Source organism: Aethalodelphis obliquidens, unplaced genomic scaffold, assembly GCF_003676395.1.
Source record: "Aethalodelphis obliquidens isolate GAN/ISIS:26980383/991018 unplaced genomic scaffold, ASM367639v1 scaffold30, whole genome shotgun sequence".
NCBI lineage: Eukaryota > Metazoa > Chordata > Mammalia > Artiodactyla > Delphinidae > Aethalodelphis > Aethalodelphis obliquidens.
In genome coordinates, this window is record NW_020837974.1 from 1,807,404 (window position 1) to 1,824,676 (window position 17,273).

Here is a 17,273-nt window from a genome sequence, read left to right on the forward strand (position 1 = left end):
GTGTTAGTACACTGTTATGAGGTGAACAAATGAATGAGTCTCCACACAGGGTAGCGTGGTGTAGCAGGAGGAATGCCTGGCAGGTTACGACTGTTCGAATTCTAACACCACCGATTATTATGAGTCCATGACCCTCGTTTCTTCAGTCTCCTCATCTGTACAACAAAGGGGGTGAGCCACACGGTGGTCGGACGCTGTCTCCCCACAAGCTGGTTAGTGCTCAGGAGCTCAGGTTTAGTAGTTTCACCATCGTCTCCTTGTCTGCAAAGTAGAAACAGTTTCAGGGCTTTTGTGGGCACTAAAGGAGAAAACAGCTAAAATTCAGCATGGTGCCTGGCACATGGTGAGCACCTCAAAAAAACAAGCTACCAGGTAACACTTTGCCGCTGGTCCAATTACTTGAGTGGTATTTTAAATGGCAAAATTTTATTTGTTCTGAAATTATCCCCTTCACTCACTGGCGCTCCTCTGCTCTGTGAAGCCCTGTTTCCGGAGTGGTGTCAGGTACAGTCTGTACCCCAAGTTCTGGTTCCCTATTTACACCTTCCCTGATGGATCCTAAAAGAAACCACATGCTCTCCTCTGAGCTGCCACCAGAGTTGTGTATAAAAGGTGAATCTTACCAGGCCTCTCACCTTCTTAACTTCCATCTGCTTCCTCGGGGTATTGTTCACGTGGCAGACAAGTGCTTTCAGGATCTAACCTACCTATGCGCCGGTATCTCTTGCTCCTCTCCTGGGGCTCCGCAAATCCCCTGCCCTTCCTGCATCTGTTGTTTCACTTACTTTCTCTTAGTTATAGACGGTTCCAGAATTTCCATGCTTCCACTTACAGTGTTTTGACTTTACAGTGCTGCAAAAGCAATACATATTCAGTAGAAACCGTACTTCAAATTTGGAATTTTGATCTTCTCCCATGCTGCCGATATGCGGTAGGTAGGATCCTTTCTCATGACGCTGGGCTGCGGCGGCGAGCCGCAGCTCCCAGACAACCACGCAATCACAAGGGTAAAAAACCATCCACTTACAGCCATTCTGTACCCAGACAACCATCCTGTTTTTCACTTTCAGTACAGTATTCCATCAATTACATGACATATTCAACGGTTTATTATAAAATAGGCTTTGAGTTAGATGATTTTGCCCAACTGTAGGCTAATGGAATTGTTCTGAGCAAGTTTTAGGTAGGTTACGCTAAGCTATGATGTTGGGTGGCTTAGGGGCATTAAATGCATTTTGGACTTACAAACGGGATGAAACTCCATTCCGAGCGGAGGAAGATCTGTCTACTACGCAGCTGGCGCTTTGCTTCGCTTGCCCGCCCAGACACGTGGCCCTTTGGCCGGCGAGGCCATGCCCCTTCACACATAGCCACGCCCCTTCCGCCGAAAGCCCTGCCTTCCGGGCGCAAAGCTTGCCGGATCCTCGAGCACGTACCTGTGAGCGTCCCGCTGGGGGTGGGTGAGTGGATTCGTTCGGCGGCGGCCTGTCCTTCTCAGCCTGAGCTCGTTCCCCGAGCCTGGGCCCTCTGGGCTCTCGGAGTCACCTCCAGGGCGATTTCACGGTTCCCCACGCCCGCCGTTCCCGTCCTCGCCCCCTCCAAGCCCGGCAGGTCGCACGGTACGGGGCGGGGCCTGCAGCGGTGACGGACGTGAAGCGGGTGAGGCGCGCGCCAGGGAAGGGGTCGCGGTCGCTGTGGCGGGCCCCGCGGGGTCGGGGTTCGGGGCCGGAGAGCAGCCTGGGGGCCGCGTGCGTGGCCCGGGCTGGGCCCCGGCACCACCGCGGCCGCCGGCCTGGCGTCCTCAGCGGGGTCCACAGGGAGGGCGCCTTGCGCAAGGACTTAGCCTGGCCAGGGATGGACAGACAGACGCCCCAGCCTAGCAGGCCTGCTCCTGACCCGGCACACAGAGTCACTGCTACTCCACCCCCCTGCAAGAGCCCTACCTGAGCACAGGACCGACGGGCTCCGTGGACCCTTCCCAGGCCGGACACGCAGGTCCAGTTGCCGCCGCGGGAGGAACCGGCGGTGGTTCCCGCCCCCGCGCCCCGCACACTGCTGCTGCAGGGTTTTCACACTGACCCTGGGAGGGACAGACACACACCGCCAGTCTGGACTGAGCCACTTACAACTCGTCCTGAGCCGCTCTGCCTCCTGCACGTGGGCGGCCCCAGAGCGCGCACACGCCCCTCCCTCCGGCCCGCCTGCAGCCTCGCTCGGCTTCGTGCTCCCTTCGTTCTCTCCTCCCACCAGGGTCCCAGGCTGGCCGACTCTGAGCTGCTCAGGCCTCATGCTGTGCTGTAGATTCCCCTCCATCTCCACCGCCAGGATGGAGGGCTCTGCTTGCTCTTGACAGCCTCCGGTCCCACCTGAGCTGAGGCTTTACGTCCATCCCGGCGACTTGCAGCTTCCGTCTGAAGACTGTGGTCACCTGGGCTGAGGTGAGAGTTCTGGGGCCTGGGCGGGCGTGGGGATGCCTGTGGCTAGGGCAGGCGGGGTCTGGCCCTGACAGTGCCTTTGCAGGAGCCCCAGCCTCGTCATGGACCCAGAGTGCTCCCGGCTCCTCCCTGCGCTCTGTGCCGTCCTGGCAGACCCCGGGCAGCCTGTGGCAGATGACACTTGTTTGGAGAAGCTGCTGGACTGGTTTACAGCGGTAACCGAAGCAGGTAAGGGTGAGGGTGCCGCTGCTGACTTTCCCCGGAGGCCAGAGGGTGCCGGGCTCCCCTGTCCTCGGGAAGGACTGTCTATCCGGTGTCCTTCCTTCATCCTTAGAGATTCCCCCTGGCTTTGGGGACGCGGCAGGCTGAACCTAAGGGGGTGATCAGGAGAGCTTGAGCTGCAGGCCGCCCGGTATTCAGGCCACGCTAGGTGGCTGCCGAGGCCACGGGACAAACTTACCTTGTTTTTTTTTGTATTAAGAAATCGGGTTTTTTTTCTGATTATGTAAGTAATACATATTCTTTAAATAAAACTTGAACAGCACAGAGGAGTAAAGAGGAAGATTAAACCACTCCGCACATTTTTTTCTTTCCAGCCTTTTTTCTTAACACATCATAATTCTGTACTTCTCTTATAAAAATGAAGTCACACCGTAAATATAGCATACCTTGCTTTTTCTCTTACTGTCCTAGTGCGTGTTTCCCCACTGACACGTTGATTTTATTGACTGTATGTCAGTTTGCTCTGTGAATGGACGTTAATTTTACAGTTAGTCCACTGTTGTTAGATGTCTGTGTTTCTAATGTGTCATTATTATAAATAACGACATAATGGCTTTCTTTGTACGTAAATCTGCTCATGTAAATGTTTGTCTGATAATTGTTTTCGTGTGGATTATATGTCATAAGTTTCTGCTGTTTGTTTCTTTGGTTTATCCTGTTCTTTTACTCTCTTTTGAGTTGAATATCTAGGTCTGTCTTGTTTTCTAATAGATGCATTTAAGGCTACACATGTCTCTGCAGGTATCACTTTAGCTGCACCCTGCAAGTCTTACTATGTGGTGCTTTTGTTGTGATTTACTTCCAAATATTTCATACTTTTCATTATAATATTTCTTTATCCACAAATCATCAATATGTAAAAGGGTATCTTTAGATTCATGACATGGGGTTTTTTTCAGTCTTTTTATTACTGATTTCTAATTTATTTCGTTAGAGTTAGAAAGTATTTCATTTTGATTCTTTTATATCTGTTGAGGCTTTTATCGTGGCGTAGTACACAGACCATTTTTGCACATGTTCTATAGATTTCTCTATAGGATATTATTTTTTGGTATTTATAGAGTCCTCAATCGTGGCCTAGTAGTTAAATTAAAAAAAAATCTTTTTAATTGAAGTATAGCTGATTTACAGTGTTGTGTTAGTTTCTGGTGTACAGCAAAGCGATTTGTTTTTTTTGTGTATATATACACACATACACTTTCAGAGTCTTTTCCGTTATAGTTTATTACAAGATATTGACTCTAACTCCCTGTGCTATACAGTAGAACCTTGTTGTTTATTTTATATATAGTAGTTCGTATCTGCTAATCCTAAACTCCTAATTTATACCCCCCCTTCCCCTTTAGTAACCATAAGTTTGTTTTCTGTGTCTGTGAGTCTGTTTCTATTTTGTAAATAAGTTAATTTGTATCATTTTTTTTTTAGATTCCACATATAAGTAATATAATATCTGTCTTTGTCTGTCTGACTTACTTCACTTAGTATGATAATCTCTAGGTTCATCCATGTTGCTGCAAATGGCATTATTTCATCCTTTTTTATGGCTGAGTGATAGTCCATTCTACACACACACACACACACACACACACACACATACCACATCTTTATCCATATCTGTCACTGGACACTTAGGTGGCTTCCATGTCTTGGATGTTGTAAATAGTGCTGCGATGAATTTTGGGGTGCATGTATCTTTTCGAATTATGGTTTTCTCCAGATATGTGCCCAGGAATGGGATTGCTGGATCATATGGTAACTCTATTAAAAATTATTTTTAAATAGCTTTATTTGAGATATGATTTACATATCATGAAATTGATCTATTTAAAGTGTGTAATTCAGTGGTTTTTAGTAAATTCACACAGTTTTGCCACCATCCAAAGGTTAATTTTGCAACATTTTCATCCCCTTAGAAGAAACCTGCTGTCCATTAGCAGTTAACCTCTTCCCTCCTCCCCAAGCCTGTATGTATTTTCCTCAGTGTTGTACATGATGAAAAGAATATAGTCTCCATACTTGTTCCTTAGTTCAAGTTTACGTTGTTAAAACCTGTGATGTTCTTGCTAATTTGTTTGCTTAATTGTTTTTGAGAGATATGTGAAAATCTTAAACTAAGATGGTGGATTCAACAATTTCTGTTTGAAATTCTGTCTTTTTTCCCCCTTTGTATATTTTGAAGTTAGGTTAGGTATGTACAGTCTTAGACTGTTATATTTTCCAGGGTTTGGCTGTTGGAGCAATGACTTTCTTTCTAAAGCTCTGACAGAGCTTTTTCCTTTAAAGTCAGTTTTGTTTGATATTACTCTTTCTGCAGCAGCTTTTTAAAAATTAGGATTTGCCAACTGTATCTTTTCAGCCTTTACAAATCTGGCCTTCTGTGTTGTCACGCTTCATTGTTTCTTACACACAGTGTGAGGCTAGCCTTTGGTTCTTGATCTAGTCTGCACAGCTCTTTATTCTAATGGACAGTTTCATTTGTTTCATTTGTTGAGTTTACTGTTATATTTGAACCTATTTTTATTATATTCTTTTGCATTTAAAATATTTTTTCCATGCCTTGTTCTTATGCCTTTTATCTCCTTTTCTGCCCCCCCATTGGATTAATAAAGCTTTTGTTTTTTCAGTCTTTCTGGTTTTGAAGTGAAGTTTTGAAGCATTCCACTTATGTTTTTAGGGGTTAGTCTTACGTGCAAACTGGATTGTAAAAGTTGAAAGTCAGTTAGAATCTCTGTCTTCTGCGCCAACCACACACGGAGCCTCGGGCACTTTAACTCCAGCTGAGTCCAGCCTTCCGTGTTTTGTTGTCTGGTATTTTGATTCTGTTTTGTTTTAAACTCCTTCAAAATTACTTAATTTTTAAAGTCAGTGCTTTTTTAGGTTTGCCCACATGTTTTTGGTTTCTTTGATTCTTGCTTCTCTCTCCTTCACCCTGTTTTTCCCTCCTTACTGTGCCTCATTGTCCTTTCACAAGGGCCTCGCAGTGGAAGCCCTCCCAGTGTTAGCCCTCCCAGTGTTGCCCCAGGTTTCCTCCCCCTTCGCCTCCCCCACCCCGTCAGTGCTTTGGAATGACAGAGCAGTTGCCTATAGACGTTTTGGATGCCACATCTGGAAAAGAATGCCTGTTCCATTGTGCTTCTTGCTTTCTTATTCTCAGTTTAAGAGAAAAGTATCTGTTGGAGGTGAAAATTGTCCTCTGCTTTAATTTGCATTTCTTTTTCGTAATCAGCAAGGCAGAATATCTTTCGTGGTTTGCTGGCCACTTGTATATTCTGTCCCAGCCCCTTGCCTGTTGTTAAGGTATTGGCTTTCTATTTTGTCCCCCTCATTGAATTAAAGTTATGGATCCTTTATGGCAGTTGTTGCAACGATTTCCTCCCGGTTGGACTGCTGAGTCTAATAGCCTGAGAGAAAGGGAATCTGGGGGGTGCCAGAAGAATGGTCCCTTAGGGAGGCATGCGCTCTGCCCCTGGTAACATGCTTCCCGGCTGGGCCTGTCTCCAGGGTCCAGTCTCCTGTTACTACAGGAAAATCCCTGCCTGGTAGAGCTGCTGTTCCACGTGCTGAAATCCCAGGACCTAAGTTCCAGAATCCTCTCCTTCTCACTCCGCCTCGCAGGGATATTTGCAGCCCAGGAAAACTGCTTCCAGTATCTTCAGGTGAGCCTGGGTCCTCCCACCTGAGTGACCCACCTTCTCCTGCAGGTACACAAAGCACTGGTGGCTGTCATGACCCCTGAGTCTCTGAAGCTTGTTTTGCCCCGCGTCTTGACGTGTACCGCAAGGTTTTTATTCCTGAGTATAGTTCTCCTTTGAAGAACTGACCAGGAATGATGTTGGGGTGAATGGTGAACATTTTAAAATACGGCAGAGCTGGGGCTGGCTCTCTGCCCTGGCGCTGCCCTTCATGGGTGTTCCTCAGTTCAGCAGTGCAGGCTCCAGGGACCCAGCCCACACCAGCTCGCTGTGGGACAGGCTTCCCAGGATGTTCCACACGGAAATGTGTTTTAGGAAATGACTTCATGTGTGATAATCCACCCATACCTCCGGTGCTTTGCAGTTGGTAGAACACCTCAGTTTACAAAATCACATTCGTGTTATCCTGGGCGCCCTGGCCAGTAAGCAGGTCAGGAGTCTTCATCTTTCTCCTGGATTAGGAGACAGTGAAGGCTCAATGTAAGAATCCCACAGAGCTGGCAGAGCTCACACCAGACCCTGAAGAGTCGCACTGTTCGAATGCTCTGTTACGCCACCTGTTTCTCTGAAAGTAAATCCTCAGTCCCAATCAGATGGCCTTCCCCAACTTCATTGATTTCCTGAGTACTTCCCAGTTCCCGTCTCTACTTCTCCACGGCCTCCTCTTCCTTCCCAAGGTTGACCATGGCTTTAGGGGCTTAGAAGGCCACTGACTGCCCTTCAGTCTGGTGGTCGGCCCCCTGCACGTGGGGACGAGGGACACGGGCAGGTTCGGGCTCTGAGTCGCAGTGGAAGGTTGCTTTCTGTCCTGGGCCCGTGGCACTGGCTTGGGCTCCTGTTCCCTTTTCACCTGGCCCTTCACAGCCTCCCAGGGGGTCTGGTAGCCCTAACGGCCCTTCAGCAGCCGGATGCTCACCAGTAGACGGTGCCTGGGCAGCGGACATGTGGACAGACTACCTGAGGTGGGGGGCTGAGCCTTTGTACCTTCCCGTTGGCTGCGAGCTGCCCCCAGGGAGAGGCTGCAGCTCTGGGGGCGCATTTCGGTGATGCGAGATCCCACAGAGGGCCTGCCCTGTGAGCCGCCGCCTCCAGCAACACCCCTCAAGGCCTCGAGGCCACTGCGGAGTTAGAGTCATCCTTGAGCGATTGGAAGTGTGTCTCCGAGGCCCCGTGGTCCCTTACGCTGGAGTCTGAGATGACTTGAGGGTGGGGACCAGCATTTTATTGTCAAGATAGACAAGGCTCAGAGCTAGTAGCTACACCAGTGAGGGGCTCCGTTGGTAAGAGGCAGCCCCCGAGTTTCCCACTCATTGGCACCCTGTAGTGAACAAGAGCCTTGTGCACGTGGCAGCAGATCAGGACAATGCGTTATTGTCCTATGGACGTTCACGAGCAGGTGGGGATTGAGCGGGGAGTTAGCCACTGCCTGCTGACGGGGCGGGGTGGTCAGCTTCGTAGGGGCAGTGGTCTTGCAGCCGGGTTGTAAGGGGTTTGAGCAGGTGTATGGGGGGTGTGTGCTGGGGGATCCAGGGTAGGGGACACCTGGAGGAGGGCAGCTGCCCTGGAGGGCCCCGAGTGCCAAGCACAAGAGCTCAGTAGGCCGTGGAGACCTTTGGGGTCCTTGAGCGCAGCATGTCACGGTCAGAGGGGGACCATTGGTGTTGCAGTTGGTGGGCTGTTTGGGGGAAGGGTTTCTGAAGTGAACTGTGACAGGGTTGATGAGGCTTTATGTAAAACCCAGTTCTCCCTTCCGAAATTCTGTCCCCTGGAAGGCACAGTTGGCAGTGCTGTGGCTGCCATCGGCCTGCTCTGGTGGCCACCTGCCACCTCTCACAGGCTCTTTGTCGGCCGCTCACGAGAAATTCCCCCAAAGAAGCGCCTCGACCAGCTGTGAAGGATAGAAAAGCCGTCTCTGATGTGGGGTCCCCTGGGAGCTTGCTCAGGTCCCCACTTCCTTCTCTGCTTCCCAGCAGGGGGAGCTGCTGCCCATGCTCTTTGGGGAGGTGGGCCCCCTCGGAGGAGCGGCCTGGACAGCCCCCGCTGTGCGCAGCGGCTGGATCCAGGGCCTGCGCACCCTGGCACAGCATCCTAGCGCCCTGCGCTTCCTCGCCGCCTGTGGTGAGTGCCCCCGTCTGCCCTGCCTTCCGCCTCTGCCCTTGCCGTGCCTGATGCTCTGCGACTCCTGGGAAATCACTGCACCTTGCTGGGTCTCTTCCTCTGAACATGAAAGTGGCTGTGGTATCGTAGGGCTGTTGTGAGGAACATTTGGGGTAACCAAAGGTTGGAGGCCCCTCAAGGGTGTACGGTGTCCTGTGGCTTGTAGGTGAGAGCCAGCAGTTGGGGTGGCTTTGAAACTGACGAGAAGAATCCCAAGTGGCCAGGGTTCTAAAGCCCCTTGCCCTGTGAACCCTCCATTCTGATTCCATTGCCTCTGAGTAGCGGGGAGGCTGGGCCTCTGACAGTGCCTCCGCATTGGGTAGTTTCTGAGTTCTGTCCGTGAGGGTCTGAAGTCCAGTGGTTGAAGCTGCTCAGTGGTTTCAGCGTCTCTGCTGTCACCATGGACTCTGTTCCAGCTGAACCCTGTTTCTCTCCCCACCCGTTGTCCCTCCCCGCCCCCCAGGTGCAGTTGACACCATCTTCTCCCTGCAGGGAGATCCCAGCCTGTTTGTGGCCTCGGCAGCCGGGCAGCTCCTGGTGCACATTCTGGACTTGGCGATGCGGGGCCCAGCCGAGGGCCACCGCAGTCCGCAGGCTTGTGACTGGCCAGCATGTGCCCAGAAGATCGTGGGTCACATCGAAGACTCCCTGTGCTCCACAGCCGTCCCGCAGGTCACACAGGCCCTGAGTGTCCTGACCACTGCGTTCGGGCACTGCCACGGCCTTTGGACGCAAGGCCTTTGGGTGCGGCTGAGCCCCCTCGTGGCCCGTCTGCTCGAGAAAGACCCTGTCCCAGCCTCACACTCGCTCGTGGATCTCCTCCTCAGCGTGGCCCGGTCAGGCCCCCAGGGCGCAGCTGGTGGGGTGGGCAGGAGGTGGGGCTTGTTTTCTTCGGGAAGTCTTGGGGCAGCCATCACACCTGGGCCACATCTCCCTGGCTGCCCGAGAGCGCTGCCTCGAGTAGAGGGGACGCCAGAGGGGGTCTGGAAGCCCGCACACCTGGGCCACATCTCCCTGGCTGCCCGAGAGCGCTGCCTCGAGTAGAGGGGACACCAGAGGGGGTCTGGAAGCCCGCACACCTGGGAAAGGCCTTCCGTCTCAGCCGGCACACCCAGCCCAGGCCACGGCGGCCCGCTGGGCACAGTGTGGGCTGGACGGGGGAATGACGTTCTCTTCCTGGGCTCCTCTCCGCAGTTGTGCGCCGAGCTCTTACCGTGGCCTGTGGGAGACTTTGGCCCAGACACTGAGCCACTTGAGCCCCACACAGGCAGGGCCTCTGGCTTTGGGGATCCTGAAACTGCAGGACTGGTAAGGATTGGGGTTCATGTTGTGTGAGGCGGGCAGAGAGGTCAGGGAGCTTCAGGGGAGCTCCTGAAACTAGAGATCGGTCAGAGGCAGCTGGCCGGGGCGTGGCCGGGCCGTCCGTGGTTATCACCAAGGTGTTGGCACAGGCTCCGGCTTCTACAGTTTTTAGTGGTGGAATAGCTTTATTCACAGGCTCCCCAAAGATAAAAGAGATCTTGGAGCAGCCCTGCTCAGAGCAGGGCTGGGTTCATACTCAGGATCTGCTCAGCTGCCTTCTGCCACCTCCCCAGTGGCCTCACCTTGTGGATCCTGGGCCACCCTGTGTGCGTGCCAGTGTGGGGGGGCGTACTAGGGGCTGTGGGACGGTGGAGGGGGACCCAGTAGACAGGAGTGACAGGACAGATTCCCAGAGGGAGAGAGATATGCGCCCTACCAGGAAGGGGGTGTGGGGTCTGGAGAGGTGGGAAGGAAGAGAAATCATTCCAGGGTTTCGGGCGGACTAGAGCCGGTCTTGTTGGCCCAGGTCTGGGGTGAAAGTGGGCACAGGGCACTGGGGTACGATGCAAGCCTGGCTCTGGGCTCCAGGGTCTCCAGATGTTCAGAGAGAGGGAGTGGTCCTAAGGAAGAGGGAAGGATTGGGCAGCTGGCTTGGAGGGAGAGCTCTGTACCAGCTTGGCCTCCCAACCACCCTGGGCCCAAGCACGTCGGCGAGAGGCGAGACCATGTTCTGGAACGTAGGAAAGGATATCTCAGCATTGGGAGTACTTCCAGGAGCTGGGCCATCCCATCCCTTTGGCCCTGAGCAGGCACCGCCCATCGGAGTGGGCGTGGCCAGGCCTTCCCCAGGCTCTTCCTGGGGCCTGGGTGGTGCTCTCGCAGCTCCTTCGAGTCCCCTGCCAGTGGTGTGAGTGCTGGTCACAGTGCTTACAGGGAGGCTGTTTCTCAAGGGGGTGTCCAGATCCCCAGCACTGACCCCTTTGGCCCAGACTTGCTGGGGATATTAGGAGGGTAGCCAGCTTGCCTGAGGGCGGGGACAGCCCTCACCGTGTCCTCTGTCCTCAGTCCACAGGCACTGAGGACCCAGGCCTTTGGCATCCTCCTCCAGCCCCTGGCCTGTGTCCTGGAAGCTGCTGCTCAGGCCCCTGGACCCCCAGGTAGGCTGCTTGGGAAGGGTGGGCAGGTGCAGGAAGGCAGGACCCTGGGGTCCTGAGAATGTCCTTGGGGCCAGGGCGGGCTGATGGGCAGCGGGACACCTGGCTTGCCACCCCACCTAAGAGTGAAGGTGGCTGCGGTGTAGGCTGCCGTCCCAGGTGTGACCGCTGCTCACGTCCCTGCCTGGGAGTTCATAGGGCAGCATTGCCCCCTGTGGGCATCAGCTGGAGTGGCCCCCAGAGTAGCTGACCCGGCAGTTGGTGGTGGTTACCGGGGGCCTGGGCCACGTGGATGGTTCCTGACCCAGAGCAGGCACACGGGCTTGGCACTCGTCCTCCCAGAAGGTCAGTTCTGTGATGGGAGAGTGAGTTTCCTCGCTGCGACTTGTCTTGCTTCAGCCGCACGATGGGGTGAGGATTAGAGAAGGGGGGCCAGCTTTGCCTCGGAGCCCCATGTTGAGCATAGAGATGGGCCTCTGACCAGCGGAAACCGGCCCAGGCATGGGCTGCAGGGAGAGTGGGACTGCTTGAGAGCCCTGCAGACAGGTCCAGACCTCAGCTCCGGCCGGCTGGACGCCACCCTGGATGAGCCACCTGCTCGGAACCTCCGGGCCTGGTCTCTGGTATGAAGCAGTGACCAGCGGCAAGGCCTGCAGTGGCCACACAGGAGGTGCCCGCTAACCAGGAGCTGTTTCTGGTCGCCCTCTAGGCTTGCTGGAGGGGGCCGCAGGCAACTCGATGACGGTGGACACGCTCCTCTCCTCCAAGTCGGCCTGTGTGGGTCTCCTGTGCTGTGCTCTGGCCCACCTGGGGCTGCTGCAGCCGCTGGTAGGTAAGGCCCGGCCCAGGTCCACACTGGCAGTGGGACTTGTGGCCTGCATTGACCTTCCGTCCTCCCCCAGCCCCAGCGCCCCTCGCCCTGGCCGCAGGCGCCCCTGCTTGGGGCTGCGGTGACAATACTGCGGCTCTGCAGTGGCTCAGCGGCCCCCACCTCCGATGTGGGCAGCCGTCTCTGTGCGATCCTGGTGGGCTGTGGCCGGGTCCAGCGAGCTGCCCTGGATTTCCTGGGGGCGCTGTCTCAGGGGACCGGTAAGTGAGAATGTTTTCTCTTGCACAGCTCGGGTGTTGGGCGAGCCCCACAGCTGCTCAGAGATATCCCAAGATTGCTGTCCTCTGCATGTCTCCTCTGGGGCAGGGGCTGGGATTCAGCTGACCGATGGGTTCTGTCCCCTGTTTTCCTTGGGTTGCCATACTTGTGGGCTGGGGAGGCCCCAGGGTAGGAGGTTGGGTGCTTCAGCCATCCACGTCTGTCTCAGGCCCTCAAGAGTTGGTGACGCAGGTGTTTTCCGTCCTCCTGGAGTACCTCGTGAGCCCTGAGTCCAGCTCCATGGTACACGCACAGGGTGCAGGGTGGAGGGTGGAGGGAAGGGGAGGGGGAGGAAGGCAGAGGCAGGGCACCCCTGCAGGCCTCTCTGGGGCCAGAATTGCCTCTTTTTTTTTTTTTTTAATAATTTTAAAATATTGGCTGTTGCTGCACGCGGGCTTTCTGTGCTTGTGGCGAGCAGGGGCTACTCTTCGTTGTGGTGCACGGGCTTTTCATTGCAGTGGCTTCTCTTGTTGTGGAGCACGGGCTCTAGGTGCAGTGGGCTTCAGCAGTTGTGGCTCGCAGGCTCAGTAGTTGTGGGTCGCGGACTCTAGAGCACAGGCTCAATAGCTGTGACGCACGGGCTTAGTTGCTCCGCGGCATGTGGGATCTTCCTGGACCAGGGCCCGAACCCGTGCCCCCTACATTGGCAGGTGGATTCTTAACCACTGCGCCACCAGGGAAGTCCCCAGAATTGCTTCTTAAAGTGAGTTTCAAGGGGCAGGCAGCTGCACAGGGTTCGGCCCAGGGCCTGGCATTGGTGGAGATTGAGTGAGGGGTCGCCGGGCCATGGAAAGCAGGGAGAGGATCCAGTCTTACAAGGAATTCTCCATGAGAGATGTAAACTAGAACCAGGTGGGCCTTACGCTTGGGGTCCCAACTCTCATTGAGGTTTCCTGCAAATCTCCCCGTTCTCCTAGCCCTGGGGTTGAGTCATGCTCTGGGGGTGCAGGAATAGCATATGTACTGAGCAGGCAGTGGGGAGATTGGATGATAAGCCTGGCAGATTCCGGGGCTTTCAGGAAAAGGTGCCATGGGTAGTTCCTGCTGTTTTGGTGCAGAAGTTTCATTTCCCCGGTAGTGGGGCTTCCTGACAAGAGCTGGCCTCTCCTCCTCTCTCTCTAGTCTTGGATGCCAGTCGGCCACTTCCAGAGGCTTCTGCCTCGTAAAAATGAAGTCCGGTGTTCCCTGTCCCCATGTATCCCATCCCCATCTTATACCCCAGGGCGGGGACGGGGGCAGGCGGGCCAGCTCACCCCTCCTGGCCCTGCAGCCCCACTCTTCCCACTCCAGGTTCTGAAGAAGGCCTTCCAGGCCACACTCAGGTGGCTCCTGAGCTCACCCAAGACCCCCGACTGCTGCGACCTGGACCCCCACACCCAGCTGTTCCTCAGAGGTGATCCCAGCCCCTCCCAGGGGTGAACTGAGGGAGGAGCAGGGATGGAGGCGACTGGGGGCTGGGTGGGAGGCAGGGTGGACATGGCCCGGGCCCTCTGAACCGTTCCTCCTGCCCCAGAGCTGCTTCCTGTGCTACAGAAGCGCCTGTGCAGCCCCTGCTGGGAGGTAAGGGACTCAGGCCTCGAGTTCCTGACCCAAATGACCAGACACTGGGGAGGTGAGTGCAGGGTGCGGTGCCGGGGGCTGGGGTCCCTGTGGGAGGGCTGGCCTGGCCTTGGCACACCGTTGTCCCCAGGTAGTTGGGAACTCGGACTACCTAGGCTGCCTTTGGGGAGGGAGGAGAGGCTGTGGACTCAGCTTTCGGTCATAGCTGGTTGTGGCTTCTTGGACCCCCAGGGCAGGCCGGCTTCAGACAAGCGCTCCTTGCTTCAGAGGTGCCCGAGCTCACCAAGCAGCTTCTGCGAGACCCTGAGAGTTACGTCCGCGCGAGCGCAGTGACCGCCACAGGGCAGTTGTCTAGCTGGGGGCTGTGTGCCACCCCTGCCAGCCCTGAGTGCCCAGGGGCTCAGCAGGTAGGAGGCAGTGGGTCCTGTGGCCGTGCGCCCACCTGGCTGCTGTCCTGATGCCAGGGTGGAGTGGGTCTGCCGTCCGGGGTGGCATTCAGGGTCGGGCGTGTCCCCTGAATCTCCAGCTCCACTTCCTGGAAGCCCTGTCTCTTGGGCACGGCCACCCCTGTTTGACGGTGGGCAGATGGGGGGCTGAAGGGCACATCGCCTGAAGGAAGCCGAGCATGGCAGGGGGTCCTCATGGGGGTTCTCCCTGCTGCACCCCGAGCCCGTCAGCGGGAACTCGACTTCCCTGGTCCCTCCACCCTCTTCCCACTCTGTCCTCCAGGAGAGCCTGCTCGTGGAGCTTCTGCACATCCTCTCCACAGACTCGGAGGGCTTCCCCCGGAGGGCCGTCATGCAGGTCTTCACTGAGTGGCTGAGGGATGGCCACGCTGATGTAGCTGAAGACGCGGAGCGGTTTGTGGCTGGAGCGCTCCAGGCGGCGAGCAGGGACTTGGACTGGGAGGTGCGGGCCCAGGGCCTCGAGCTGGCACTGGTGTTCCTGGAGCAGTTGCTGGGTCAGCGCGGCTCCCACTGTCCCTATGCCGTGGCCCTGCCCGAGACAGCCCCACCTGGTGTGCTGGCCCAGGCCCTGCAGGTGCTCTGCCGTGTGCAGCTCTTTGAGTTTGCCTTCCGTGCCTTGTTTGACTGTGACCGACCTGTGGCCCAGAAGTCCTGTGATCTTCTCCTATTCCTGAGGGCCAAGGCTGCTCCCTGTGGCAGCCCGCAGGAGGCGGGGGACAGTCCCAACGTGGCCTCTGTGGAGGCCACCCTGCAGAGGTGGCAGGCAGGTGAGCAGGGTCAGCCCCTGGGGTACCTGGAGCCCGGGGCCGTCGTAGCTCTGCTGAGGTCTGTAGACCTGGAGGGCCTTCGGGACACTCTGGCTGAGAGCAGTGACCATGTGGAGAAGAGCCCCCAGTCACTCTTGCAGGACATGCTGGCTGCCGTGGGCGTCCTTGGGGAGAACGAGGCCGACTGCTACTGACCAGCCTAGTGGCAACCTCCCCAGGACCCTGCTGCTGCACCACGTCCCTTCCTTGGGCCCTGCCATCCTGAGGGCTCTAGTCTGGCCTGGCTGCACAAGGGACCCTCCGGGGAAGCCAGGACCAGGTGAGCCCAGCAAGCTCAAAGAGCCCCACATTTTGATGTATTGCTGAAGAAGTGGCTTATTTTCTACTCAAAATAAGTGTGATTTGATGGTGCCACTGGGTCAGCACAGTGTCCTAAGACTGCCCAGGGGTAGGCCCCAGGCCTGGTGGGGGCTGGAGAAACATCTGGGGGGGACCCTCTGCACAGTGGCCACGTGCTTCCTTGGCATGGAGGGGTGGTTCCTCTGCTTGGATCCCACCGTGCCCCAGGGACACCCAAGGTCAGAGAGCAAGCAGCTCAGGCTGGAGTGTGTCTGGCCTTGGTCCCTGGTCCCTAACGGTAGTGACCCCAGGTCTAACCAAGCCAGGTTTTCAGTCTCTGAACCTCCAGGATCAGCTTGACTTTGTAACGGTTCAGAGCTCACCATTTCAACTCACCAGGCACGTAGGGTCGCCAGTGGTAACATCAGGGGAGTTCAGCTCTGGGCTGGTCCTCAGGGGACCAAACAGACGGTACACCAGCCCAAGCTCTGCCATTTCCCAGCCATGTGACCCTGGGTTGACCTGTTCCCCATCTGTAAAATGGGAATTTTACTCTTTGCCTCCCAGAGGTAAGTGTCTCAGTGTTCTAAAGCACCCAGCACAGTCAAAGAAGAAATCTCAAGAGAAACTTTAAAATATTTTTAACTGAATGAAAATGAAATTACAACTTACCAAAATTTGTGGGATGCAGCAGAAGCAGTGCTCAGAGGGATGTTTATAGCATTGAATGCGTATATGAGAAAAGAAGAAACATCTAAAATCAATAAACTAAGCTTCCACCTTAGGAAACTGGAAAAAGAGCAAATTCAACCCAAAGTAAGCACAAGAAAAGAAATAATAAAAACTAGAGCAGAAATCAATGAAATTGAAAACAGGAAATCAATAGAGGAAATCAAGTAAACCAAAAACTGGTTTTTGAACAGATCAATACAGTCAATAGGCCCCTAGCTAGGCTAAGAAAAAAAAGGGAAGACACAAATTACTAGTACCAGAAATAAAAGGGGACATCACTGCAGATCCCATGATAATTGAAAGGATAATAAAGGAACACGGAGCAACTCTGTGCCCACAAATTTGATAACCTACCTGAGATGGACTAATTCTTTGAAAGACAGTCTGCCAAACTGATACAAGAAATAGATGATCTGAGTAGGCCTGTATCTGTTAAATTGAATCCATAATTAACAACCTTCTAAAACAGAAAGCATGAGGCCCAGGTGGCTTCACTAGTGAATTCTACAAAACATTTAAGGAAGAAATTATACCAGTCCTCTACAGTTTTCCAGAAGATAGAGCAGAGGGAATACTTCCTAACTCATTCTATGAGGCCAGCATTACCCTAATACCAAAACCAGACAAAATCCAAGAAAACTAGGAACCAGTATCTCTCATCATAGATACAGAAGTCCTTAACAAAATATTAGCAGATTGCATCCAACAATGTATAAAAAGAATTATACACCAAGATCAAGTGGGGTCTACTTCACGTATGCAAGGCTGGTTCAGCATTTGAAAATCAGAGCGATCCATCCCATCAACAGGGTAAAGCAGGAAAAGCACAGTCGTATCAGCTGCAGGAAAGGCATTTGGCAAAACCCCTTACTATCCTCAGGTTTTAGGTTGGGCTGAGAGGTGACCCCACAGCCTCTGGAAAGACCCATGTCCTTTGCTGTGTCATAGAAACTTCTTGCAGGGAGAGGTGTGTGTGGACAGCAGGGGACCTGTTCCTGGGAGATGCTGTGCCCTGTGGAAAGCAGCTGGTGTTGTCTCGGGCAGAATTTGCATTCTTGGTGCAGGCCTAGCAGGTCTGTCTTCTCACTCCTTTACTAAGGCAAACGCCCATCAGACGGACCTACCTGGTCAAACCCTGGCTTCACCACTTACAGGCTGCTCTGTCCTTGGGCAGGTCATTTAATTCCACTCAGCCTGGCCTTGTCTATGAAATGGGGATGGACCTCCCCAAGCTGTTGA

General features: G+C 54.4%; 1 protein-coding gene across 3 annotated transcripts; it reads left to right on the forward strand.

Moving 5' to 3' along the window:
* The first annotated feature begins 1,418 nt into the window (after positions 1 to 1,418).
* BRAT1 (BRCA1 associated ATM activator 1) lies at positions 1,419 to 15,875 on the forward strand. 3 transcript variants are annotated; one of them, XM_027125625.1, is made up of 15 exons: positions 1,419 to 1,659; positions 2,251 to 2,438; positions 2,521 to 2,663; positions 6,219 to 6,373; positions 8,380 to 8,527; positions 9,030 to 9,402; positions 9,761 to 9,874; positions 10,934 to 11,025; positions 11,732 to 11,850; positions 11,925 to 12,111; positions 12,339 to 12,412; positions 13,460 to 13,562; positions 13,683 to 13,781; positions 13,961 to 14,136; positions 14,459 to 15,875. In XM_027125625.1, the coding sequence occupies exons 3-15, from the start codon at positions 2,537 to 2,539 to the stop codon at positions 15,155 to 15,157; spliced, it is 2,466 nt and encodes an 821-aa protein (XP_026981426.1). In that variant the 5' UTR covers positions 1,419 to 1,659; positions 2,251 to 2,438; positions 2,521 to 2,536; the 3' UTR covers positions 15,158 to 15,875. The 3 variants fall into 3 exon arrangements, with proteins under 3 accessions (XP_026981426.1, XP_026981429.1, XP_026981428.1); XM_027125628.1 differs by having other exon boundaries at positions 8,383 to 8,527; XM_027125627.1 differs by having other exon boundaries at positions 1,439 to 1,460.
* Positions 15,876 to 17,273: the final 1,398 nt, after the last annotated feature.

Coding starts and splice junctions, on each gene's coding strand:
- BRAT1 (XM_027125625.1), top strand. CDS start 2,537: ATGGACCCAGAGTGCTCCCGGCTCCTCCCTGCGCTCTGTGCCGTCCTG. Junction 6,374..8,379: donor ACTGCTTCCAGTATCTTCAG/GTGAGCCTGGGT, acceptor TCTGCTTCCCAG/CAGGGGGAGCTGCTGCCCAT. Junction 12,112..12,338: donor GGCGCTGTCTCAGGGGACCG/GTAAGTGAGAAT, acceptor CGTCTGTCTCAG/GCCCTCAAGAGTTGGTGACG.